The sequence below is a fragment of the Falco punctatus genome (genome assembly GCF_963210335.1).
Source record: "Falco punctatus genome assembly, chromosome: 5".
Classification (NCBI taxonomy): Eukaryota; Metazoa; Chordata; class Aves; order Falconiformes; family Falconidae; genus Falco; species Falco punctatus.
In genome coordinates this window covers 56,647,261-56,673,870 of record NC_137584.1, presented here as the reverse complement: position 1 = coordinate 56,673,870, position 26,610 = coordinate 56,647,261, and the positions used below count along the sequence as shown (strand labels likewise).

The 26,610-nt window shown below is 37.7% G+C and overlaps 1 protein-coding gene across 4 annotated transcripts in view; it reads left to right on the top strand.

Annotated features, from left to right (window-relative positions):
• The window catches only part of LAMA2 (laminin subunit alpha 2), a 377,492-nt gene that overhangs the window by 189,042 nt on the left and 161,840 nt on the right, over positions 1 to 26,610 (top strand). For all 4 annotated transcript variants that reach the window (XM_080390370.1, XM_080390369.1, XM_080390372.1 and 1 more), the window contains exons 13-14: positions 21,245 to 21,346; positions 21,922 to 22,133. In XM_080390370.1, the coding sequence (XP_080246496.1) occupies positions 21,245 to 21,346; positions 21,922 to 22,133 (314 nt within the window). The remainder of the gene's footprint in view (positions 1 to 21,244; positions 21,347 to 21,921; positions 22,134 to 26,610) is intronic.

Sequence of the window (26,610 nt, the reverse complement as noted above, 5' to 3'; positions counted from 1 at the left end):
GTTGGCTATTTGGAAATGAGTGTATTTTAAGTTATTGCATTCCACTGTTGTTTTGTGATTTCAGACATTCCTGTTACTCTCTTGTGAAGTATAGTATCATAACCTATTCCAGAGAATAAGAACCATACTAGAAATGCTAAATGCCAGTAAATCTCATCAGTGCCTGAGTTCAAAAAGGGCAGTAGAGAGATCCACAGGGACTAAAATACAACAAGAAACAGGATGTGTCACTTCCTGCATATGGACTTTGGCAAAGTCTAGTTTTTCTTTAAAGAGTTGAGTGGCTGACACACTAGAAGTTAAAAGTTCTTTTAGTTGCAGCACTTTAAACCTACTGTTCATTTAATCAGTTCAGTCAGTAGGTAAATAAACTGAGATTGATATAACAGGTTAGATGTAAAGCAATGTGTTAATAGGGTAAACTTTTAAACACTTGAATTAGCCGCACGTTAAAGCCTTTGCGGAGCCTGAGTCTGATCATGCCATGTTGTTTTACACTAAAATCAAAATCTTATATTGAAAACTTGAACAAATAATGTCAAATAGAATTTGCCATTTGCTGTTCACCACATTGAGAGATCAGTCCTGAGAATACTTGCCTATTTGAGTCTTCATTTCTAATGAACATTTTGTGTCATAGTATATTTTGGCCTTTCTAATTGTATTTTCTGTGGTACATCTGGGAAGTGCTAAGCAACCTGAGACATCATAGCCTCAATTCAGATTATTGAATTTCAGCTCCTTGCATTGACTTCAGTGGGACCTTAGATTTCTTGGATTTTAAAAGGATTGTATTCCTTGCCTTCAGGTATTTCTCAGACACTTCTTATAAAAAGACCAAGTGTTTTCCATAGGCTGTAACTAAAAATAACATTGAGACGTTGTCTTCTGTTTCTAGTAAGCATATCTTGATGTTTGCAGACTTTGTATGATAATCTCAAATCAGCTGGTCCGGAATGAATAGTAGATGGTATTGTGGGTTAACCCTAAGGCCAAATGTGCTCTCTCACTCCCCCTTCTCAACAGGACACAGAGAGAAAATAGGATGAGAAAGCTCCTGAGTTGAGATTAAGACAGGGAGATTGCTTAACAATTACTGTCCTGGGCAAAACAGACTCAACATGGGGAAAATTAATTCAGTTTATTGCCAATTCAAATATATTTTGGTAGTGAGAAACAAAGACAAAACTTTAAAAAATAGTTTTCCTTTGTCCTTTCCTAGGCTCAGCTTCACTCCCTCACTCCTGGTTCCCCTGCCCCTACCCGAGTGCTGCAGGGGAAGTTGGAGGGTATGGTCAGTACATAGCAGTTGCTCTCTGCCACTCCTTCCCTCTCACATGTTTTCCCCTGCTCTGGCATGTCCTTCAGGAAAAATCCACTCCACTGTGGGATCTCCATGGGCTGCAGTTCCTGTCAGGAAAATTTGCTCCAGCATGGGCTCTTTCATGAGTTGCAAGAGATACTTGGTGTGCCATGGAGCAGCTCCTCATCCTCCTTTTCTAATCTAAATGTTCTCACTGTTGTTTCTCACTATTTTTTGTTCTCTCCTCCTCTCTCCATACCATTTTCCTCCCTTTTATAAATGTGTTTCCACAGAGGCACCACCAGCTTGGCTGATGGGCCTGTGGTGGGTCCACTGCAGAGCTGGATGGACCACGCTGTGCCTCTGTTACAGTCCACTCAGTGGACTCGTGATGGTTCGTTTACTATGATCTCAAAGTGCAAAAATCAAGGCGACCATGCCAAGGGGTTATACTTTAATTAAACAGCACAATTTTATTGTTTGCCTGTAAAGCAGCATGTGATAGGTAGAGAGACAGAAAGTGAAGAAAAGATAAAGTAAAAAGAAAAAGGAACGAGGATTATAGCTACCACCACGGGTCCAAGGCATCCCTATGGTCCCAGGCCCAGGCAGCGTCCCGCTGGTCCTTCCGATCGTTGTGATCCTTGGTGGGGGAGATCTCCTAAAATTCAGTTGCTAAAGAGTCCTCTTTTATGCCGAGCAATACACGTTGCTCCTCCTCTGGCCCATGGCTTGTCAGTCTCTGCCTTCTCGAGCAAGATGATCATGCATGTTATGGCTTGTCATAACGACAACAGTTGTTATGCCGCCTTATTGTAGTTGTTCCTTCCAGTGCCAGGTATCAGGGAGTACTCCTCATACCATGCAGTTCTTCTTCAGGGTCTCGGTGTCCATGAGGAGCACGTTCCATCTCCAGGTCTCTGTTAGCAATGTTGAGACAATATCGTTCTCTTTAGACCAACTCTTACAGCCTGGCACACCTGGCCACTGCCAGAGAGATCACTCCTGCAGCCCCCCTGCTACCGAAATCTCACCACTTCAACCCAGTACACTAAAACACACTGTATTACAGAAAACACTGAGGAATAAATCATTAAGTCAGTAGTCAGGCAGAAATCCCTGTGATAATTTTTTGAGTTCATGAGGACAGAATTAAGCCTTGAAGACTTGACTTTTTCAAAAGATGCAGCTGATGTATCATATGGCTTCCATGCTACCGGTAAAATGGTTTCTTATGACCATATTTTTAAAAATTTTTAAATGCAAAATGTAATCGATTTCATATCTGAAGTCTTAAAGATTTTGTGTGTTGCTCTTGGTTCCGTGACTTCCCACCAAATACCTGGCAGGAATGATTTTGATGTGAAAGGTATTATGGGGTAGTGCATTTAGTCATCCAGTAACCTAGTATTTTAGTGGTTTCAGCACAATAATCCTGAAGTAACTGATATTACACTTAATGCCATTTATTGTGAAGCATATTTGAAGGGAAATATATAAAGGAAATAGTCTGACTTTCCATTGAAACACATGTAAAATTCTTTATAGAAAGATCTGAAAGTGCACATAAGTGAGGCTTATGATGATTCAGGTTGCAATCCAAGAAAAAAAGTTTTATGAAGATTGTTTACTGCTGTCTGGAGCACTGAAGGAATTAGTGGATCTGAAATTTTTATTACAAACTAAATTCAGGATTTTTTAAAAAAAACTTTTTACTTTTTTACCGTTTATAATTTTACCAGTTTATTGAAGACAAAATTAGACCAACACTGCTCACATCTGAATATTTCAAAATAGAACTCCTACATATAGCAAATGACCGGCCCCGATACTTCTTTCTGAGCACCATTATTTGTACAGATATGTACCTGATGCTACACTTTACTATAGAAAAGCATCTTGAAAAAAAAAATATTCTTCAGCTAAGCTGAAATCTTTTAGACTCATGTTGAGAATGCACTGAGAATTGCACACACATTGTGCAGGACTGTGAAATTTTACAATCTTCCCAAATATGCATAAATACCAATTTTTTGCTATTAATAACTTTAGTAGTGGTATACAAGCAGGTGCCCAGTTTTATGTACAAAGTTTATTACCAGACCATGACAGTGATGAAGACAATGACACAGGCAGGTGTGTGAGTACACAGGTTGTCTGTTACTCATGTCATATAGGGGCTGAATGCTTTTCTAAGTTTGTTTCAAAAGCACATTTAATTTAATTTTAAAAACAAAACCTGATGGCCTGCATGTGTAGATTTGTGCAGGTTTAGTATACAGCAATTTACACTCTGTTGTCACATTCCATTCTTTCTTTTACCTAATATAAGAAGTTTAAATGTTCTAATTTAAACTTTAGCTACCTGCTTTCTGTTCTACATTCAAAACTTAATTTACGAAGGATATTGACTACGAAATTCTTTACAGACTTAAGTGGATACAGCACAGTACAGATCTTTTGCGAAAATTAGTGGAAAGAACCATTTTTTCAATGGTTAAGTAACAACAATTCTTCTTAGCTGGCCTTGGACACTCGTTCAGTCCCCAGAGATTATTAGCGTTATCTTTAGCTTTTCAGAAGTGAGGCATTAACACCTTAGTTGGCACTTGGTGCTACAGGAAAAGACAGATCCCCTGTTTCCAGACGTTTTCAGAAGTCAATTAAGTTCATGTAGCTATTTTCTATCAGCAGGATATCAGTTCTGAAACATCTACGAGAAAGTAAGAGCAGCTGTGGTTAGTCAGAGGAGAGGTCTGTCTAGCCTAGGAAGTGGTCTCCAACAGTGACCAAAACTGCCTGAGTATGGAATAGTATAAGCAAGCAAGCACACATCAACGCTGTCTTGCACACCAACCCAGAATACAGCAGTCTACACACATTTCCTGAGCTAAAGAATAGTCCTGTTAACAGTCTGAGGTAAGAGAATGAAATGCTGAATGGATTAGAAAATACACAGCATTAGATAAGAAGTGATTTACTTAAATTCTTCAACTGTAATTGGTAATTAATGCAAGACATTATGAAATAACAAATGGGCCAGTACAACTAGGAGGAGGGTGGGTAGCAACTGATGAAGAAACAGAATACATACATTAATAGTGGACATCATGGCAGTGGAAGGCTGAAAGACAGTGTTGAATCTAATCTCTGTCCATTCTAAATTTCTAACAACTGTAGATCTAAGAAATTTTACTGTTAATGTTGGGGAGGGGAATTTGACCTACAACCAAGTAAAGTGCAGAGGATCTGGAACACACTGCTAAGTCAAAACTTGCAACCTTTAGATAGATGCTATGACCAAGAAGAACAACCACTCCCTGATTATGTGTGATTAACTTAATACATGACTATTATTTAAATATAGATTAGCATTTGTAAATGAGTTTACGGTGTGTTCTTACTGTGTGTGGAAAATAACTTTCCGTAGGACACATTCCTCATCTAACGTATCTTAAATGGCGCTAAGTTAAGGTCAACAATTTTAATCATTTTTCCCCCTAGTTCTATTGTGAAGTAATAGCTCTTTTATACACATTTTATCTTCCAGCTTTAAAGTTAACCATTGCTTCAAACGACACCATTTGCATTAAATCTAAGCCAGCATGAACCCTGCTAAATATTAAATAGTTTGAGATTGAAACAGAATATTTACATTGTTAGTCAAAACCTTTTTTATTAGGACCTAGCAGCCTGGTTTACATTAGAACTGAGCAGAAAATATACATTGCCACAGAAACAAGGAAGGAGGGAACACATTGAAATAAAGGCATTTTATGTGGGTATATAAATCATGTTAATCACACTCAGAAGACCTTGTATTTATATGTTATATATGGACTACATACAAGGATGTTGATTCTTTGTGAGGTTTATAGCTATTTGTCACGCCAAGGATTCAAAAGATATTGAAGGGAAGTTAAAAGCTGGTATCCTGGCTAAAATATAAAATAAAATTGAGGTTTTCCAACCTATCTGTTGAAATTCAGGATAACTTTTTTTGAAAAGCTGTTGTAACAGAGTGAGTAATAGATAATAAAAATTCCTAGATTTTATTAGATTGAAGATTCATAGACTGTTATTTATCTTTAAAGAACCTGGAGCATGTGATGAAATTCTATACTGAGAGTTTACTATTTGAGATTGCAAAATTATAGTTATTCTTCAAACAGTTGCTTATAACAACAAAGCTCAGAATGATGCACATAGCTACTGTTGTTTTCCATTCTCCAGGAGTATATATATGAGGAAACATGAATCAATCAATTGCTGGAAACTGAACTTGTGTTGAGAGGAATAGATAGCTAGTCTAAACTGATTTTTTATGCATTCTGTAAATAATACTTCATTATTTGAGTGTTATAGCTGTTGCACTTTAAATATGTTTATCCAGACATTAGAGTAGGGAGTGCTTTCTTATTTAGAAAATTATATGAGAATTTTTACTGGCATCAAGCGCGGTATTTTCTGAGAGATTCTGAAGCACCTGATTTTAGGTTCTCTGTGTCTTCTCCATGGAGGGTATCTCGAACATAAGTATGCTCACTGTATGCATAAAACCCCATACATTGTTTGCACACACATATACACACGCTCATTATTCTTCTCTCAAGGTGAGACTGTTGATATGTCAAACATTATCTTAATGTTCTACATCTAACCTTTTCTCTCTACAAAAGGCACTGTTGCAGTTCCAACTTTATTAAGGACACTGATGTGTCCAGGACTCTGTTGTCAACTGGAGATAGGCCAAAAGAGAGTAAGACTTAAAGAAAAACAGGAAGAACTGGGTGTACTTAATGACAAACATATATAGATAAATTTAATAAGGACTGAAGCAAATGTCTTAAGGTATCTAAAGGCAGCTGAGTGGAGAGTAGGAACAATTTTTTCTTCATGTCCATGTCAAATAGGACAAAAAAAAAAAAAAAATGAGATGAAATAATGGCAACAAAAGTAAAAGTTACAGGAAAATTTTTCACTAATACAAGTTAAAAACTCAAATACATGGGAGAGGTTATTGCAGCTTCATCATGGATGTGTTTGAGAGCATTCCCACTGGTACATACTCTTCTAGTATTAATGTATTCTATAGAAACCAATTTGTCTTTCAGCATCGTACCAGTTTGGCTTTTTATTCTTGTTTGGTACTGGCAGGCTTGACTGTACCAGATATTATAAACCCAAACTCTTACTGAAAAAGTTGTTGTTGATCAAGATCTGCTGTACCAAATCAGCACCAGTTTTAGTATCAAGTTCACATGGGTAATGAACAGCAGGATCTTTACTACTTTCAAAATATTATTATAAGAGAAAAAAACACACCATATATCTTGAGCTAAGAATTTTTTGTTAGTCCACTTAGCGCTTTAAGAGTCTAAAGGTCTAAATTATCTTAGTTAGTGTAGAAAAGCAACACTAATAATACAGTTAAAATTGCTAAGTGGGAAAGCTTTCTGATATCTACCATTTTTCTCTGCTCTTACCCTTCCAAACAAGGGCACTAAGGAGTCCTAAGGAAGAACTGCATTTAAGTCTTCCTCAGGATGAAGTGAGGAAATGATCTATCATTTCACTTTTCGGGTGGACATCAGTCATGGGTGTATTGGGCTTCATGGACTCTCTGCTTGCAAGGCATCTGGAATCTTTCATTGTTCTGAAGCGAAACCTCTCTTGTTACTGTAGTCTGTATTGGGTTTATGTGGTAAGGATTTGGTAGTAGGGAGCTGCAGGGGTGGCCTCTGTGAGAAGAGGTCAGGGGCTGCCCCATGCTGGACACAGTTGATTTCCAGCAGTTCTAAAACAGACCTTTTGCTGAGCCCATCAAAGAAGTTGGTGGCCCCTCTGTGATAAGATATTTAAGAGAGGGTAAAAAATGCAGCTGTGAGAGAGAGAGGGGTGAGGAAAATATGAGATGAACAACCCTGCAGACATCAAAGGTCAGAGAAGAAGGAGGGAGAGGAAGTGTTCCAAGTGCTGGAGCAGGCATTCCCTTGCCATCTGTGGAGAAGACCATGGTGAAGCAGATTGTTCCCCTACAGCCCATGGATAACCATTTTGGAGCAGATAGCCACACTGCAGCATATGGAGGACCCTGCAGCAAAGCCGGTGGATATGTCCTGAAGGAAGCTGCAGCTCAAGGAGAGTCCATGCAAGAGCAGGGTTTCTGGCATGAACTGCATCCTGTGGGTTACCCATGCAGAAGTCTGCTCCTGAAGGACTGTGCCCCATGGAGATGACCCACATTGGAGCAGTTGTTGAAGACCTGCAGCCCATGAGAAGGACCCACATTGGAGAAGTTCATGAAGGACTGTTTCCCATGGGAGGGACCCTATGCTGGAGCAGGGGAATAGCATGAGGAGGAAGGAGCAGCAGAAACAAAGCATTATGGATCGACCACAATCCCTATTCCCCATCCCCCTGCACCACTTCTGGGGAGGAGTTAGAAGAGTCAGGAGTGAAGCTGAGCCCGAGAAGGGGAGGATGGGGGGAAGGCGGTTTTCGTTCTGCTTTTATTTCTCACTATCTTCTATTTTTAATTAGCAGTAAATGAATCTTCCCCAAATCAAGTCTGTCTTTCCTGTGGTGGTAGTTGGTGAGCAATCTCCCTGTCCTTATCTTGACCTATGAGCTTTTTAATTTTAATCTCTTCCTCTGTGCTGCTGAGGAGGAGCAGTGAGAGAGCGGCTTGATGGGCACCTGACATCCAACCAGTTGAAACCCTCCACATCTCACAATCTTAGAGAATACCTTCAGTCTCAATATTCCAGTTGGTAGCTTTAACAGCACCAAGCTTTCAAGATCAAACATCATATCCAGACTCATTTTGGTGGAATTACTTCATCCTTCCTTATTAACACCTCAGTTGATCATTATTAGCTAAGCTTTTCTAGCTGAACATCATTAAATAAGCTGTAGAAAATGTGTTCTTTCTTTTACGTAGAGTCCAGAAAAGACCCGCAGTCCGTCGCTTAACTTTTGGGTTTCACTTAGTGCTCTGTTGAAACATCAGTATTTCCCTCCTTCAACCTGGTTGCTGTTTGAGGATGTCTGTGTAAATTTTTTTCTTTTTAATTATGCCAATGGCCTGTTCTGCATCCTAATAATTTTTCAGTCCAAGCAGATCTGAATTTGAGTCAAGGAGTTGTCTGAAATATGATGGATCTATCCTTCCTTCTTTCATACTCAAAAGAGTTAAGTTTGAAATGTATCTTTTCACGAAGGCACTGTCCGAGAAGGAAGCTGCCTATCATCACATGTTAGAAGTATCCACAGCTGTAATAACAGCAACTAAATATAACAAACCTGGTGCCCGTGTACTGTAAGGCAAGGAATTTCTTTATAAAAAGTATCCATAAAATTGAAAAGTGTTGGCATTCATAGAGAAAGCAAATTGAAGGGATCTGTTTTAGCTAGTAAGTTCAAGTATATCATCTGGAAAGGTATACAGCGTTGAGTTAGATGACTAATGTGGATGTGCAGAAGATAATTTTTCAGTAGAAATAATTCACATTATTTTTTTCATTGCTGTGTATGGATACTTACTGTATATTTGTTCTGTACATTCATTATGATCATATTTGATATCATTCTAGATAACTAGGCTTTGTATATTTATTCTCATCTAAGATTGTGAGACTTGTATTACTTTTTAGGTGCCTCTGATGTTTTCAGATTAAAATAAGGCATATATAGGACAATACTATCACACAGTTTTCATGTTGAGTTCATTGTGCAGTATATATTGTGTAACCAAAGGTAAAGGGATTTCTGACATTATGTAAGGTGAATTTGTGAAGAGAATAGGAGGCTTGCTTTGAAATATGTGACTCTCACTTAAATCCACATAGCACTTTCTGTGAAAAAAATTGCAAAATATCCACATGATGAAGTGCCTGAAGTCAACAGGCCCAAGAACATTTAATCTCAGTAGAACTTTTCCCTATCTGTGTGAATTCAGATTAATGTTATATTAATCACACTCTCTATGTTAAAATATCTCATATAACTACAGTGTTTTCTGATGATGAATCCTTCAAATGGGACTTGATATATGACTTTCATAGAGCTTATGCCAGTGTAAGACTGATGTTATTTCAGCACATTTAAGCGTTGGGCAGTATACTTGCCCTTTTTCTGGACAGTTATTAATTCATCCAAAGCAACATTTCTCCATCAGTCTGCCCTTACAGCAGAAGTAACTTATGAATATAAGGGCCCTTTTTTCCCCCAAATAAAAGATGCAGTATTTAAATTAAAATTGGTAGAAAAGATATTGCTTCAGGTCTGTTAATGGAATGCACTGCGCCTGTAGGAACAACTGCTAAGAAGTGGCAACCTGTATTGTGTTGCTGTAAAATACTGTAATTTTTCTAATCAGGATAATTTATGGAGAACAGATATTTGTTATGCTTTTCCTTTAAGGAAATAAAAAAAAAACAATTAAAAATAGCACACACAAATGCAGAAGCCACAAAGTTCATACAGCTAGATTATCTTCACAATAACTAAAGGCTGGGTTTTTTCATCAGCTCCCATTAAGGCAAATTGAAGTTGAAAGAATAAATTTTCTTATGGAGGTCTTCTAAAGCTGTGCCACTTCTGCTTTCTCACACTTGGGCATCAGTTCACTTGTCTTTCTTTTTTGCTCTCCAGTCTCATTAGCTTGATTGCTTACCCTCCCTCCAGCCTTCTAAGAAGAAATACAGGTTTTTTTATAGAAGATCATATCTAAGAAAGATGAAGACTTTCAAGACTTTAAGAAAAAAATACAACTTACCTGCAAAGATTTTCAGAGAGTATCTTTTTTTTTAAGATTATTTTGAAACATACTTGTTTTTTCTTACCTTTTTAAAAAGTAGCACAGTCTTTTTGTTTTCAGAGGTGAGTGCATATCAAGTTTTGTTTTCACTGTATGTGCATATGCGCATATATATATAGTGTGTGTGTGCACTTGCAGTGTTCATATGTGCATTGCCTCAAGTAAGAATCATCTGTGGATTAACATGATGGTTATAACAAGTACAGAATTGCTTTCGTGTGTACAATGAAGGAATAACAGATTTTATCTACACTGTTGTTTTTTTTTTTCTAAATTCTGTCTTAAAGCATATTTATTAAGTGCTGTCTATACTGTTCTGAAAAATCTTTGTTCCTGGAGGAAAACAGTATTAAAATTCAGGTTTTGTGTAATACATAACGTATATTTAGTTACTATTAACTAGGATGCATTTCAACTAACATCAAACACAAGTTTCTTTCTCTAAAAGAAATCACAGGTATTTTTCAAAACTACGTTAGCTTGTCATGAATAAGGTTAGTGGAAGAAAGGCTGCAAAACTAACAAGCCAGGAAAGTGGCTGTGAATTTAATCATGAGAAACCATTGGCTCCTGAGGCAAAGTAATTCAGAACATGGTTTATGCTGACTGAAAAGAGAGGAAAAATTGCAGGAGTTCTGATTCACTGTTTTGTTTTCCCCTGCCCTGAAAAATGAAATCAAAATGCAAGGGGTTTTTTGGGGTATTTTTTACCATTATTGTCAGTGAATTATAGTACACAGGGACATGTTTATACAGATCTATATCTTTGTTTAATACTCAAATGTTTATTTTTACTGCTTTTATTTTGATATGTGATCCTTAGAGGTCTCCATGAAATGCAATAAAATACTAAGTAAGAATGTGTTATTGTTACATTTATTGTATCAAAAGATAAGCCACCTCTGAAGAGCAGAGATTTGGGCTTTGCATATCCTTGCATTTTTATTAAAAAAGAAGGAATTTTCTTCAAAATACTGATGTATTTGCATGCTATTTCATTCAAAATCTCACACTTTAAAAGTTAAAACACTAATGGATATTAAAAACAGTATATCCTTTCTGTCAGAATAATTTTGCACAACAAACACTGCAGTTACACAGCTCTCTCATACTTGAAACATTATGGTATGTTTCAATTTCCTAAAGGATCCCAAAGTACTAGTTATGTCATACTTTGCTTTGAATTACTTGTGCAGCCATCCTTGTGATACAATGTTGTCCATAATAATTCTGCAAAACAGTTAAGTAGAAGGAGGCAGGAAAATCACTCTTGGCTGGCTAGAAGTTAAGGGTTGTTTGGTTTTTTTTCATATTCTGTGGTGGCAAAGTTTAGAAATAATATTCCTGAGCTATTTTTCTTGGTGCTTTAGAAACACAGAAACAAAAGAAAGCCTAAGAAAAAGAATACTTTACAGTCCAGCTTGGTGAACTGTACTAGCAAAGAAATCGTATTTAACTATTTTTTTGTTGCTACATACACTGTTCAAGATTTTCAGTAGCAAGTCGACAGTTTAGGAAGTATTAATGGATTTTTATTTTAAGATCATCACACAGTGGGATGTCTTCAACAATACTGGATGCAAATACTGATTACCCCTAAATGCAATAGCAAGGCTGAGGGAAATATTTTTACTATGGACAGCTCTTAATTTGGACTTGAACAGTTGTTCTTGTTTTATAGACCTGCATTTTTGTTTGTAATAATACTTGTATCCTGGGATTTTGTTGCCATAGAAATATAAGCTTTTTTAGTTTTGCAAAATTATGCAAATTCTTTTTCTCGTTAAAATATTCATGAAGGAGTACAGGCAGAAATGGGAGGGTCAGGGTTGGTTCTTCTGTCTTAATGGAACTGAAAATTGACATAAATGTGCTAGTTAGTATTTCATTCTAATATTACACGAAGGCATTTATGGATATGTCTACTGTAATTATGGTTTGTCCCTTTGGAACCAAAGACTACGAAACTGGGAGATCAACATTTAATCAGTAAAATTAAGAACTACTTTCAGTTATGAGGTTGTTGACAGCTACAAGACCAGAGTAAACAGTTTGTATTTAGCAACATTTGATGAGAATGTGTTATTTAGAAACATGTCTCAGAACTGATGCTCAAATAGTGAGTTTGATTTCAATATTACTAGTAGTCTGAAACATCTTAACAGTTAAAGAAAAAGTAGTATTTTTATCTAGACCTACACCCTTCAGCCACTCTGGCCCTGCTAAATTGGTGCTTATAAAGATCAGAGCAGCTGTTGCAAAAAACTAATCAGCAGCTGGTGAGTTTGTATTAGCTGGTTTGTTGGTTTTTTTCTCTTCTGCTGGAGGACTTTATTCAGTCAGAGAAAAATGCCTGCAATTTTAACGACATATGAAGTGATTTTTTTTTAATATCCCTCTGTGACGAGTGTCTGACATACTGTGCTACAGTGTCACAGCTTCTGTCATATTTTTGCCAGACTGTGAAACTTCCAAATACTGACATTTACTTGCCACCACATTAATCAGCATGGGCAATAACTGCATATGAATTACAGTTACCACATCACTACTGGAAGAATATAAACCCTAGTTTATATTTTTGAATCCTTGATCTAGTTATAGCATCTTGGGGAGCAGTAGTTGGGAAAGCACAGTCACAGGTTTTTGATCATATGAAAAGCAAAGGAGTAAGAAGAAAGTGAGTAAACATACTAAGGTTATGTTCTATTGTTATTATGGTTAAGTAACTATAACAAAGTAATCACGGGAATGATGGTAGAGATTTGAGAATTTATAGAATAAATGTCTACATTCATAAGTACATTTCAGGAAACAGCATATAATCTTACTGTGAAAAATTTTTAATCAGTCATTGATTCCATTAATTTTTTCAGTGTTAAGTTTAGACTTAACTTACTTGACATAAGTAGGGGTGGCAGCACAGGGTTCACAGGAGAGCTGATGTCCTTTACTTTGTGTCTTCCTCAGGAGCTGAGATTTGCTCCATTTCTCCTTTTCAGGTTTCATGATACCATTGAATGTTTTGATATTATGTATTAAACACAATGAATTGTTGCATTTGATTTAGACATCTAATTTTCTTTGCTTCCAAATAATGCAGTCTAGTTCATCCAAGGAAGAAGAGAACCAGTGTTATGAAATGGTAATGCTAATACAGTATCTCAGTAACAGTGAGACTCAGCTGAGTTTATGGTTATAATTTAGAATATACACAAGTAAGGTCTTCTTATTGAATTATTTAATATTTTCCATTTAAATGTTTCAATTTATATCTTATTATAGCAGACACATTGAACTAAAAGAATTGTGTATGATTTTAATTGGTCTACATTGTGTGTGACAAACTTTTAAATATGAAGGGCCTGGAAATAAGTGTCAGATCATCAAGCTCAGGATGGCAAGAGTTATCAACCACTTCACAAAAATTACACCTTGCATCTTCTGGAGCAAGAAAGAAAAGGCAGCAGGACCAAAAATCAAAAAGCTTTAAATTGTTCAATTACACTTGATTTACTGATATTTTAGCAAAAACAAGGGATACTTGCAAGTGATGATTCTATACTAGAATATAATGCCTTCCCCTTTTTGACATTCATTCTTCACTCATGTTTCCCTTGTGTTTGAATCTGAATGCATGGCATTTCTCTGGTAGGTGCCAGGGTGTTCTTTCTACTGCCTTCTGCTCCTATAGCTGGGACTAGTATGTGTTCTGGAAGGGATCCCAATTGTTCAGCTATTGATATAAAGTATATGGAAGAGGTCAAGGTACATTACAAAGTACAATTCAACAGAGTTTTGGTTGCTGTTTATTGATTGTGCTTGCTCTGTGGACAGGTGTTGCTTGTCTCATGATCAGAAAACTTTCAGTTGGGGGAAAAAATCTAAGCCACAGATCTGATGGTTCTCTTCATTCCTGGGAAACTTTAAAATATGCAGATTTAGTGTGTATCTGTTGTCCCATTATCCAGTGAATGAAGGAAGGTCTTACACCATAAACTACTAAGGATTTTTTTTTTTTTTTTTAGTTTCCCATAAAGGTCATTTGAGGTAGAGCAAATAAATATTTTATCACTGGTATGCTTTATATCTTGCTCTGTGATTTCTTAGCATATATTTTAGACATTGAAGAACATTCTGTGATGAAATGAGTGCCTACATTAAATAAAACTCCTTTATCTTTGACTCAGCTCTGCCTTTGCTTAGGATCAGCAGAGGAAATACTAAAAATTAAAGAGGCTATATCATAACATTCTTGATAAGATTCCAGAAAAGAATGACTTGGAAATCTTTGTTAGCAGAGTTCTGTTTCAAGAAACTGGAGGTGACAGTGAATGGTTTGAAATGCTCAGTTTCCCCTTTGAGTGGTTCAGTTGCAGAAAAACACTCATGGAAAGCAACTGAACCAAGCAATATAGTAGTCAGGCTACTGTGTGTAAGCTTATTCCCTCCTTGTTCCGTTATTTTCTCTGGAAGCAGTATTCTGAATAAGTGAATTTAAGTAGAATGTAGCATCGATTTATACAATTTATATAGAAGAATTTTGAAGGTACTTAAGCAGGGAAACTGTAGGGTTCTGACTTAGCTGGGATAGAGTTGGGGGAAGGAGCCCATTCTTTCAGGGGAAAAATTTAACTTCCCTATGAAGAAAACTGGCATTTTTTTAAACCTAGCCAGAACTATACGTTCATTCAAATGGAACATGATTATTCTGCTCCCTGCTTATCTGAAATATTATTATAATGCCTCAGAAGAGCTTTTATTTCCTATCTAAATTCAAGTCTAAGAGAGGAGAGTCTATTTAATCTTTAATTGGATCTAGAGTAGAACTAAAACATGCAGTCTTTACTGAGAGCTATTACTAAATTAATAAAAGTTGGATGTTTTCTTGGTGATGGTTCTATTGGAATTCTTTTCTAGTCCCTTCACTCTGTGACCAGCATGAAGACTGGATCAGCAAAACCCAATTAAATATCCTACGTTTACAGATGGTACTTTTTTTTAAGGAAGATAATAATCCAGATAAAAGCTGGATTTACAATGGACTGTTTCCTTAAACACAGGTAAATTAAGTTAGAAAAAGCTGCCCTTTGTCCATTCCTTTCTGCACTGAGGGGGTGGCTAGAAGAACACATACAGGTTTAGCCATGGGTTAAGATGGTACATTGTTCAGCACCTTGTCAAATCATAGCACAGCTGCACTGATGCCAACCTGTTGTGGACTAAATTGGTCACTGCTAATACACTGGGAGCAATTATTATTTTTTTTAAAGGATTCCCTTAATATAGTGCTGATGTTTTGGTGGCAGATATTTCTGTATTTGCTGAAATCTGTGTCATAAAATAAATGTGTACCTAGAGACTTTGTGAAGGTGAAAGAGTCCAAAAAAACTTCAACATTTTATTGCAGCTCTATTTCATGGAAATTCAAGAAGGCTAGCAGGGATTGTTAAACATGATATCATTACCTTCAAGCACTGTATCTAGGGGTGGATATTGCCACTAGGAATATGACATAGCAACTGGAAAACTAAGTGAGACTCTGTGTAATTTCTCGTAATCATGACAGCGAGCAAAAGAACGTTCACAGGCATATCAGGAAGGAAATTCTGTTTCGTTTTTTTTGGGGGGGAGGGGTGTCTTCATAATAAGAGAACATTATTATCTCTTAGAACCTTGAGTTATTATCAGCAACTTGCTGTGAGACTCTTCCTTGGTTTTGTATTCAGTGATATGGGTATTAGCTTTCTCCACTGAAACATCCTGCCTGTTCATGTTTGTAGCCTTTTTTTCTTCTTTTCTTTTTTTTCTTCTTTTTGTCGTAATATTTGTTCACTTTGTATAGTTCTAATTGCCTGTCTGTATACAATAATGTACTAGCAAGCAGGGTTCATGTATCCAAAAGCATGTCACCTTTCTGTAGCTGTATTGCAGCTACATTGGTCTAATAAAAATATTCACTCTCTCTAATGCTCATCTAATACGATGTGTCAGTGACTTTATTTCTGCTAAATCACTAACAGTGAAGGGAGAAAATACTGTCCAACTTCTTGATATTTGTTGATGCCTTTTATTTTGCTCATTTCTGAAGTCTGGTGTTGTATGAATATGGGTCTAAGTCTAGTTTAATGCAGTAATATATTTTTGCTTTTGAAGGTTTTGTGTTCTTGTGGATTAGGCCTGTCAAAGACTCTCTGAGCTAAATCCATTCTGATACATATTTTATTTCTAAACATATGAGCAAGTTGTATGTGTTTCATTTCAATAATGCACTTACTGTGTAATACTTTATTCATTTGTGAAATGTATTTCTCTCTTCCAAGTTATTTTTTAAATGTAAATACAAAGTGAAGTGATTTGAAAGTTGTCCATCAGTGGAGAAACCATAGACCAGCCATTTTCTAGTTTCCTTTGACTATACAAAAGAGTTCTTCAAGTTGTCTACATGTAGTCGCATAGTGCCACATCAGATGTCCCAGTATATTCCATCTGGCTTCCAGTCAGATGGGTCATGGTCATCTAATTCACAAATGGGCAACTATGTTTAGATGCTTTAATCACAGTCTGAGTCTCTTCCTAGCTGACAGAAGAGCATTTTACTGCTCAATGAGGTAAGGAATTGTAAACAGCACCCTGTTTAGTGGAGATAGCTCCTGATCTTCTGAAGTTACATTTAGCAGATGTTGTTCAGAAGACATGATGCAGCCTCTAGTGTAGTGGAATAAGTGCTAAGATATTACAGGCAGAGTTACAAGAGGCTTTGGAGAGGGAAAAAGTGAATCACCAAATAATTAAAGAATAAGATGGGTTATAAAAGCTGTATAAGCAAGCAGTACTCTCCAATGACATTAGCAGGACAGATCCTGACGGCTTGCCTCAGAAAAGCATTGAGAGTAGACTGACTACGTAGAGGAAGAGAGACATCTAGAACTTTATTTGCATATAGAGATGCAAGCTTTCCTCATTTATGGCTTTGCAAATATTTGTAGCTATGCTGTTTGTTTTCAGTGCTGTAAATATTTGTGGTTTGCTATTACTTGTCTTGATTTAAAAGTGATTTTAGCGTGACAGGCATAGCATCAAAGCATGCTTTGCACAAGGTAGTACTGAACGCTTCCTCCGACCCTCCAGCTTTCTTCGCAGGAAAGGAGCCATCTCTCCTGTTTCAGAGCATTTTGGCTGACCCAGAATGCAACTGTCAGGATGTTTTAACCATCAGACATCCTGTCTGCTCTCTGGTTATATCCTTTAACAACATGTAACATAATAGTAGAAGTACAGTTAACTGTGAACACCAAAAAAAAATTACCTGCCAGAAACTTGGTGGATTAGAGTTCAGATAGCTGTGATTTCTCTCTCCTACATTTGTATTTCTTGGGGAATCTGTGACTTTTCTTGAACACGTAGATTCTGCCTCCTGAGCTGGGAAGAAATATTTGTTGTATTAATGTAAAAACAGGTGGGAGAGACAAAGGAAGTTTTGTAGAACTTTCTTAATGTTCTTAGTCAGCTATTCTCATCTCAAAAACAGATGCCTTTGTCACCAGCAAGGCAAACCTTTATGCTGTATTCTCTTTGGTGTTGATATGCCTCAGATGACAATTCTTGAGGCAGACCTCTGAATCTTTGGGTGGTAACAGAGAAAAATGTCAAAATTAAAGGATCTCGCAGGTGCCCAACTTCTGTATCACACTTGTATTGAAAATTCAGTGAAAAGTCTTTTTTTGCACTAGATGAGACATAAATGTTCATGCAGCACTTGGACTGACCTCTGAATTCTTTTGACTGTGAGTGAACTTGTACTTTAAATATACAGAGGAGGAAAATTACCTATATAAACAATGACAGAAGGAAGTAGTACTTCTTGGTTTATATGTTCAGGGTTTTTTCTAATCTACGTGGGTATTATACAGTACACAAGGTAAATATATATATCCCAAACTACCTGGTACTCTCTCCAATAAGTGCCATTTTGGAACCTTGACTTCAATGTGCAATCCTGTTTGTGATATGCAGATCTTGCCAGTTGCAGCCATGAAACTCAGACTGCTGTGGCTAGCAGAGACCTTAAGAGACTTCTTAGTCATATTCTAGCCCTTTATGCATTATACCTAGAGTACCTCTGACACGTTTGAACTCCTGGTAAACGTTTAATGAAGGGATTCAATAACATTTTTAAGTAGCTTGATACTGTTTTGACCATCCTTACAGTCAGAAAGCTTTTTGTATACTCAAGCAGAATCTTCTTCATGCCTTCCCTGCAGTTGCCACAGGAAAATAAAAATGGCCATTTCTTTTTTCCAGTCTTTTATGTTTTGGAAAGCTATTTTCCTATTCCCTCTTAGTGTTTTCTTTTGTGGATTAGTTAAACCTACCCCTTTCTTCTAGTGTTTCCTGCTGTTTATATTGTGGAAATCCCTAATCCATTCTGGTTACTTTCTATTATCTGTTTGTTTAGTCATTTCTAACAGATTTTTGGTCAAAGTTTGCATTGTTGACTGCTTTTCTATCTGCATTTATTTTAAATCAGAACCTTTCCTTTTTTTTTTTTTTTTTATTTTTTTTCTGTGTGACTTATCAATTCCCCATGTTGGATTTTCATTTACCAAGGTAAAGGTTATGTAGTTAGGAAAAAGTAAAACCTGTCTTGTTACATATTTTTTATAGGTTGCCTGAAGCCACACAATCATTGTTTTCCCATTATTTTCACTTTCTTGAATCCTTGTAGTTAGTCTCAACTTGAAACAGAAATGATAAAATTCTGCAAAAGTTACTCTTTTAAAATGTTTGTCTAAAGCTGAATTCTGCATACTTCTTGCAGCATTTTGGATGCCTAGATTTTGTACATTCCTCTAAGAGTTATAAACCAGTGTTTAGCCTTGACCACAGGCAAAATAAAGATGTTGTGAAAGGTGTGTCCAGGGGAAAAAAATGTCTTCTCTTGTTGTTACAGTCAAGGCTGAATGTAGTTCTATTGATCCTGAAAGATTTGGGTACTGTGTAGATGAACGTTCAGTGCCAATGTTGGCTGATGACTCAACTAGGAAGAGCTGTGTATTCCCTCGGGGGTAGAGAGGCCTTACAGAGATATCTGGATAGCCTAGAGAGCCGGGCAACCACCAGTGGTGTGAAATTTAACAAGTGCCAAATTCTGCACCTGGGATGGGATAATCCTGTTTATACATACAAATTGAAGGACAAGAGGCTGGAGAGCCGCCCTGCAGAAAGAGATCTGGGGGGTTGAGTTCATGGTGAGTTGAATAAGAGTCAGCAGTGTGCCCTGTCAGCCAGAAGGGCCAGCCACGTGCTGGGGTGCACAGCTAGCCGGGCAAGGGAGGTGATTTTCCCACTCTACATTGCACTAGTGCAGCCCCACCTTGAGTGCTGTGTGCAGCTGGGGGCACCTCAGTATGAGAAGGACATCAGAGTATTAGAGTGTGTCACAGGAGGGTGACCAGGATAGTGAAAGGTCTTGAGGGCAAAACTTAGGAGGAGCAGTTGAGATCACTTGGTTTGTTCAGCTTAGACAAGAAAAGGCAGAGGGGTGACCCCATTGCAGTCTACAACTTCCTCAAGGCAGGCAGTGGAGGGAGAGGTGCCGATCTCTTTTTGGTGACCAGCAACAGGGCATGAGGAAATGGAATGAACCTGTGTTGGGGTAAGTTTAGACTGGACATTAGAAATTAAGAAACGGTTCTTCACTGGGATGGTAGTCAGTCACTGGAACAGGCTCCTCAGGGGCATGATCGCAGCACCAAGCCTGTCAGAATTCAAGGAGTGTCTGGATAGTGCTTTCAGACATATAGTTTAGTTTGAGGTAGTCCTGCAAGGAGCAGGGAGTTGGACTGGCTGATCCTTATGGATCCCTTCCAACTTGAGGTATTCTATGATTCTATGACCTCTGTGATTCTGTGATCTAAGCTTTGGGTTATGAATTGGAGTCAGTTTTCTGGCTTTGACCTAGCAAATAGCTGTACGGCCTCAAATGCAGTTTATGGATTGTATCTTTGTAGATAATTCAAAATCAGTTGATTTCCATGCCTTAAATGCTGGGATTTTTTTTTTCTCCCCTTAAATTAGATGCATCATGAAATAATGAAGTTGATGACTTTCACTGCTTTCTGTTACTGTGTGCAAAACCCTCTATTATGATGAGCAAGAGATAGCATATTATGTTCTTGAGAATAACCAGGTTATTCTCTTAGTGGAAGACTCATGAGGTTTCTCTCTGGTTGGCAGTATGCACTGGGAGGGTAGAAGGATCCCTGTGATTTTAATTGTCTCTGAGAGGAGGCTCACATTGCACTGAAGTACGAGGTGGATGCATTTAAAAACCAAATTGTGGCTCATGTAACCTCTGATTTACTTATGCTGCTTCCAAACAGTCAACAAAAAGGACTGGTTTTGTACTGAACCGTCATTCAAGTCTGTACCTTTAGATTTGCATCCTGATACTGATCTACTTTTTCCAGTTTTTCATTGAAAACTAGTGTCAGCATATGGTTTTGGGGGCTAAAAGACATAAAAACGATATATTGGCGTGACACGAGAGGCTGGTTATTGACTTCTTACATTGAAGGCTGTATCAAACTGAGACAAAGGGCTGGAGCAGTCTTTTAAAGTAAAATTATAGGACTCCATGAGGGAAAATTCTTACTTCATTTTAGGTTACAGTTCATTCTACGTAAAATATCACTGGGTTGTTTGCCTCATCAACTGAAGTTAAGAGATTCAATAAAGGTTGCAAAGGCTGATGATGTAGGGGCTCAGCCTAAATGAGGATCATATAACTGAAATAAATACGTTGAAAACCTAATGTCAGTATCTAAGTGGAAATTTGCATAGATTTCAGATTTCTTTCTGATTACTTTGCTAGTCTGTGTGTTTGAAGAATTAGCAGCCTTCTATAAGCACAGAAGAAAAATGACTAAGCATGATTTCTAGATGGTTGAGCAAGAAGGGAGTGGTCCACAGGTCTCTAATCCCCAGGTATCTGCATCTAGTTTTGTAACACTAGAATATTTCTGGGAAATGCTAATGCTGAAGAAAACTGCTCCTCAAATGTGAAGGCCTGTTTTCTTTCATTTAATTGCATTTTTCCTGTCTTTTTTTCTCCCCAGGTAGCAGCTGCTGGAGGAAATCTGAAATTCACAGTCTCCTATGACTTCACAGAGAAAGAAGAAACAGCTCAATTGATGGTTCAATCTGATGTCATCATAGAGGTAAAGTGATTGTATTATCAGCCACCAAAAAAAGAAAGAAAATTGCTTGCTTCTTCAGATGTTCAGCATGAAGTCTGGTGGTTGAGGACACAAAACAGCAGGCTGTGTGTACTTTCAGCTAATTTATAGTATCAGAAAAACGGACACATTCACACTTCAGAGAAATAAAATCTTCAGTATCTCAAGAAGCCTGTGGTCGTAGCTTACAAAACTATATTCTTCTTGTTCATCAGGAGGAATGAAGAAATAAAATAATTGGTTGTCTGAGGTAACACTTTCAGATTCCTTCAGCAGACGTGTTCTTATGCAGTTCAGCATTGTACGAATTTGCTTTTGCCTGTGCCAAGCCATGACATTGGGTTTTAGCTGAATAACCTAAACTTTCTTTGGCACCGACTTTCAACTTTGTCAGGCAAGCCCATTTCAAGGTTATGAAAGGTGAGTGTTATTCCTGATATTTATTATTATTGTAAAATATATTATTCAATAAATCCTGTACCCCAATCGGCTACAGATCGACGTTTTTTCCTTACTTTTTCTGTATTTAAATGTCTCTTTCTCATGGCTCTATCTAGGGAGGTGACTTGAGAATCAGCACTCCAAAAGAGGGGATTCACCTGGAACCTTCTGAAGAGCACACTGAAGAAATTGCGCTGAAACCGGAATCTTTCTTCGTGCATGGCACTCACGTTGCAGTCAGCAGGAGGGAGTTCATGACGATCCTTGCGAATGTGGAGAGGATCCTCATCAGAGCCACGTACAGCAATGGGATGAATGCCATCTACAGGTGAAGGGGGGAAACGTCTCCACTTGCTGCGGGCAGCTTCTCAAAATACTTTTTCCCTCTTCAGAGAACTGAGCTGATGTAGTTTAAAACACGCTAATTTATCATGAAATCCATCGCATTCACTTACGCTTTCAAACAGTCGTTAGTATTGTAGGCAGGAGGGAGAGAGGCAACAGAAAGAAGCAGTCTTGTAAGAACATGGAATCGCATGGACGATTAAGGCATGAATGACAGTTCTATAAATATGTTTATTTTTTGAACACTGTAATTCCCATGTATATGGTAAATCACTGAGTACAGTAATGACATGTTGAAGTAAGAGATGATATATTGCTTATATATTGGTTTCCCTGTTTAATGAGCATACAGGGCCACATTAACAGTGCACCAGAGAATAATATCCTAGGTCTCTATGCTGGAAAAGTGGCTCGAGGGGAATTTTCTAGGTTTTTAATCAGTACCACACACAGAACGGGCTGATCCCTTGATTTATGTCAGGTTGCTGCCTGGACTGCTTAAACCCACTGATTTCGTGTGAACTATTCTTCTGAGAAAATGAAAGACATGTTATATGAGATGACACAGTTGTTCTATCTCAGTGGCTGCAGTGTGGCTGAACCTGTAAAGCTCATCTCGCATTTAAGACTTTCATAAGTGCATGAGCAAATACTCCAGGTGGGCTAGAAGACAGCTTCTCTTCTGACACTGTATGATTGCACTCTATCTCTGCATTAATAGTTAGGTGGCATAAATAATTAGATGTGCAACGGAATTGATTACATAGTAGTTTTCTACTCACAAGGCATGAAACTTAAAATGTTCGCTAACCTACACATCGTTTGATTCAACGGCATAAGCCAATTTGGAATTGAGGGAGCTGATAGCACATTAGTGATTATTTGCTGAGAGTATAGATACAGGTTTTGCTACTGTGAAAATTTTTAAGCAATCCAACCATCATTTGAATACTTAGGTAATTAAAATACATCCTAAATTGAAAGGCAGGTTGTGTCAACAGCATGCCGTTTTCTAATTTGAGCTTTGGCAATGTACATTTTTTTTCCTGCAAAAAGAATTCACATTTCTTCCATCTCTCTCTCTTTCTGTGGATAATTAGTATGTATTACCTCTCTGTAAATAGTCTGTGAATCATAACTAGCTTGATTTTGAGCCAAACTTTTTCCTATTTTACTCATCTGGTTATCAGTCATGCATCTCCCTGAATCCAGTTTGAAAACCTTTCATGGACCATCACCTTCGCATCCTGGTGTTAGAAGAGAGTCAAACCACCAGGCCAGTGCTCAGCTCTCATGCACTGTGAGCAGACCATGAGAAGCTTTTACACCACAGCTTACAGCTAAGACTAGTGGAAGCTCAGTGGGTGTTGTTCCTCAACTCCATTCTCATTCCAATAAAAAAAAAAACAACCTCCATCAGTCAAAATTTTCCAAACTAAAGGAATGCAGGAGCAATTTTGGGGTCAACAATAGGGACTTTTATGCTATGCTCTTTTAAAGGAGATATGCATGATTGACTGTATTTGGACCAAAGGTCTTGCTAAGTATTACAGGAAATGCAAACTCCAGTTACCAGTGGTTTATGTTACATTTGTGTACTGACATTTGCACTAGAATGAGAAAGGGAGCTTTCCTACAAAAAAAAAACACTTTGGCTAGGCAGTTAAAATCTGTGAAGAAAGCACGTTTCTGGACATGTACTGTTGTTCTTCATCTTGCCTTTACTGTGGAACAGTGGAGGTGGGACAGATTGATCAGATCCCCTCTGGGCAGCAGCATAGAGCTCAGGTCAGCACACACATGTAGAACTGGCAGAGTACATCGTTTGTACCTTGTAAGTAAGAAGTGGCAGACCTGTCAGTGACACATTTGGAAGACTATGCATCGCCTCCTGCATCCCAGATTACTGCTTTAGCCATTTGGCTATGCGTGGTGCCTCACTGTTTTGTAGTCTTCTTCATATTCAGCCTTTGGAACATTTTAGTGATGCACGTTGGGTAACTTTCTGAAAACATGTCTTGGAAATATTCAGGAAGAGCTCCAGGCCATACATACAATTTCTACTTTGCAGGTTGGTAGCCACCATCTTCTAGATGTGGTGACATTACATTTAGGAAGGTTGGTCCCTTAAAGACAACAATTTAAAAGGAGGTTAGGGGAAAGGACAGAAGTAATTTTGCAGGGGACTTTTTTTCCTAGAAATGGTACATCTCTAGCTGTCCCTATGATGTCTCTTCCCAGAGAAGAATGCAATGGTTACTGTGTTACTGTGATTACTACCAGCACGTCCAGAATTCTCTGAAAATAGTTGCTCCAAAGTAAACACATTTTACTGTGTGGTGTCAGGATGCGCATTGCAGTTTAGTGTGACAGAAAAGAAGATGTGAAATTCCAATCACAATCAAAATAATTGGATTTTTCATCTTTGATTTACCTGGAGGGATTACACTTTCACCCATCAGGCTGGGATTTACTGGGGGACGTTAAATCTCAGAGCAGTGCATGCTCCCGGTCACAGATGTAGCAACAACACCTGCTGTCAGCCAGCCCAGCTTGTCATCTGTTGTAGGCATGTTGCTGATTTCCAGGGTATGCCTCAGTACTGACTTTTTTATATTGTCTTTGACTTTCACTCATGCTAAAACATACTAGGTGCAAAGCTGTGCTCATAACTCTTAAGATCATGCAAAACAACTCTTTTCTCCATATTCTGCACCTTTAGTACTGCAGGGGAAATGTCCAGACCCAAGGAAGAGGATATTCTTTGTGATGTTTTGGGCTGATTAAGGACCACTGTTGATGGGCCCCAAAGGAAGACATTTCTGCCAAAGAAATAGAGTAGATACTAAGAGGGTTTTATTGTCTTTTAAACAGGTATGTGTGGTGGACAGATGGATATTTCTCTGAGAGAGTTAAGGGTACAGTGAGACAGAAATATTACAGGGTTATTAGATCCTTCGTGAATGACAATTTCTGCCTCAAAGCATCAGCAGAATTATGCAACATACTAATTAGAGATTGCTATATTAAGCAGCCTGTTCATTTAAATATTGAAAGGTTTCAAAATGGATAATGACACCACATGTGTAAGGATTTCCAAAGTTGGTTTCCATCGATTTCCACCTGTGCTTGAGAAGAGGCCAGAATGAAAGCACTGTAAGATTAAGCAACTTTCTTGCAGTCACACATAAAGAGACTTAAAAATTCAATGGAGTTGTCTCCAGTTAGCAAGAGCTTTAACTTAAAGATTATATTTTTCACCTTTGTTTCTTTTGATGCACTAGAAACATTAGTTAATCAGTGGCACTTTCAAGTAGCTACTAAATAATATTAAAGCAGTAAAAGTGAGTTTGGAGTATGATTTTGAGAATGGTTTTTTGGTCATTTTAAGCTTGGAATGTTGTTCTTGCTCTATGACATAAATGGGAACCTTCCTCAAATGAGTGGGTTTTCATTTAGATGATCAAATAGGATAAAAAATGAGAACACAGAAATACAGCAATCTATCTGAAAGTCATTACAGCTTCTGGGTTTAAATGAAGATCCTACTCTAACTTGACAGATCTTCTAAACTATTGCAGTTAATTCCATCTGTGGTAGAAGCAACAGGCTAGGAAAAGACAGCTCTGTCTTATAATTTTGCTTAATCTAATACTGTTAGCGTGTGCTTGAAATCAAGTTTAGTAGCACTGTTTCTTCACTTTTAATATTCGGTGTCCACTGATGGTAAATGTCGTAGACACTCAGATGGGCCATGGAAACTGTGGCACTGAAGATAATGGATTGCTTGCAACCACATACAGAATCAGTGGTAGGTGCAAGGAGAAGGAGGGAAGGAAAGGCCAAGGGTTTTCTTCCACATGCAGAATAAGCTTCAAGACAAATGAGCAATGATTGGGTCAGTACTTCATGTGCCTTATGTAGCTGACGTGATTCAGATGCCTGGCATAGCAGACAGTAAACTATGCTGATACTGCCTGAAACGTCCCCTTCCCTTTTAATCTTGTTTGTTTTTAGAAGTCAACACTTGCCTGCTGACAGTAACAGTCAGCTTAAATATTTGGTCTTGATGTCGAATCTCAAAATGTTCATGCATCTCCAGGATCCACTGCCCCATTACTGCCAGCATTAGCTATTTTAATGAATGCAGAATGGCATCGAGGAATCAAAATTGCAACATCAAAATGGGAGGAAAAAAAAATCACTGCAGCTTTCTTCACTGAGTTACTGTTAATGCTAGAAACTGTTAAACACATTAAAATCCCATTTAGCAAATAGCAGAACATAATGAAAATCGGAACAATTCAGTGAATACAAATATGGGATAATACTGGGAGGATTGTTTCTCTGTGTTAATTCTTCCATTTGTTCCAAGATCTGTGCTGAGAGGGAGCTAGCTGTAGTTCAGAGGTTAAATAAAACTCGTCCTTTTACTAGCAATTTGTTTCTTCATTTAGAGA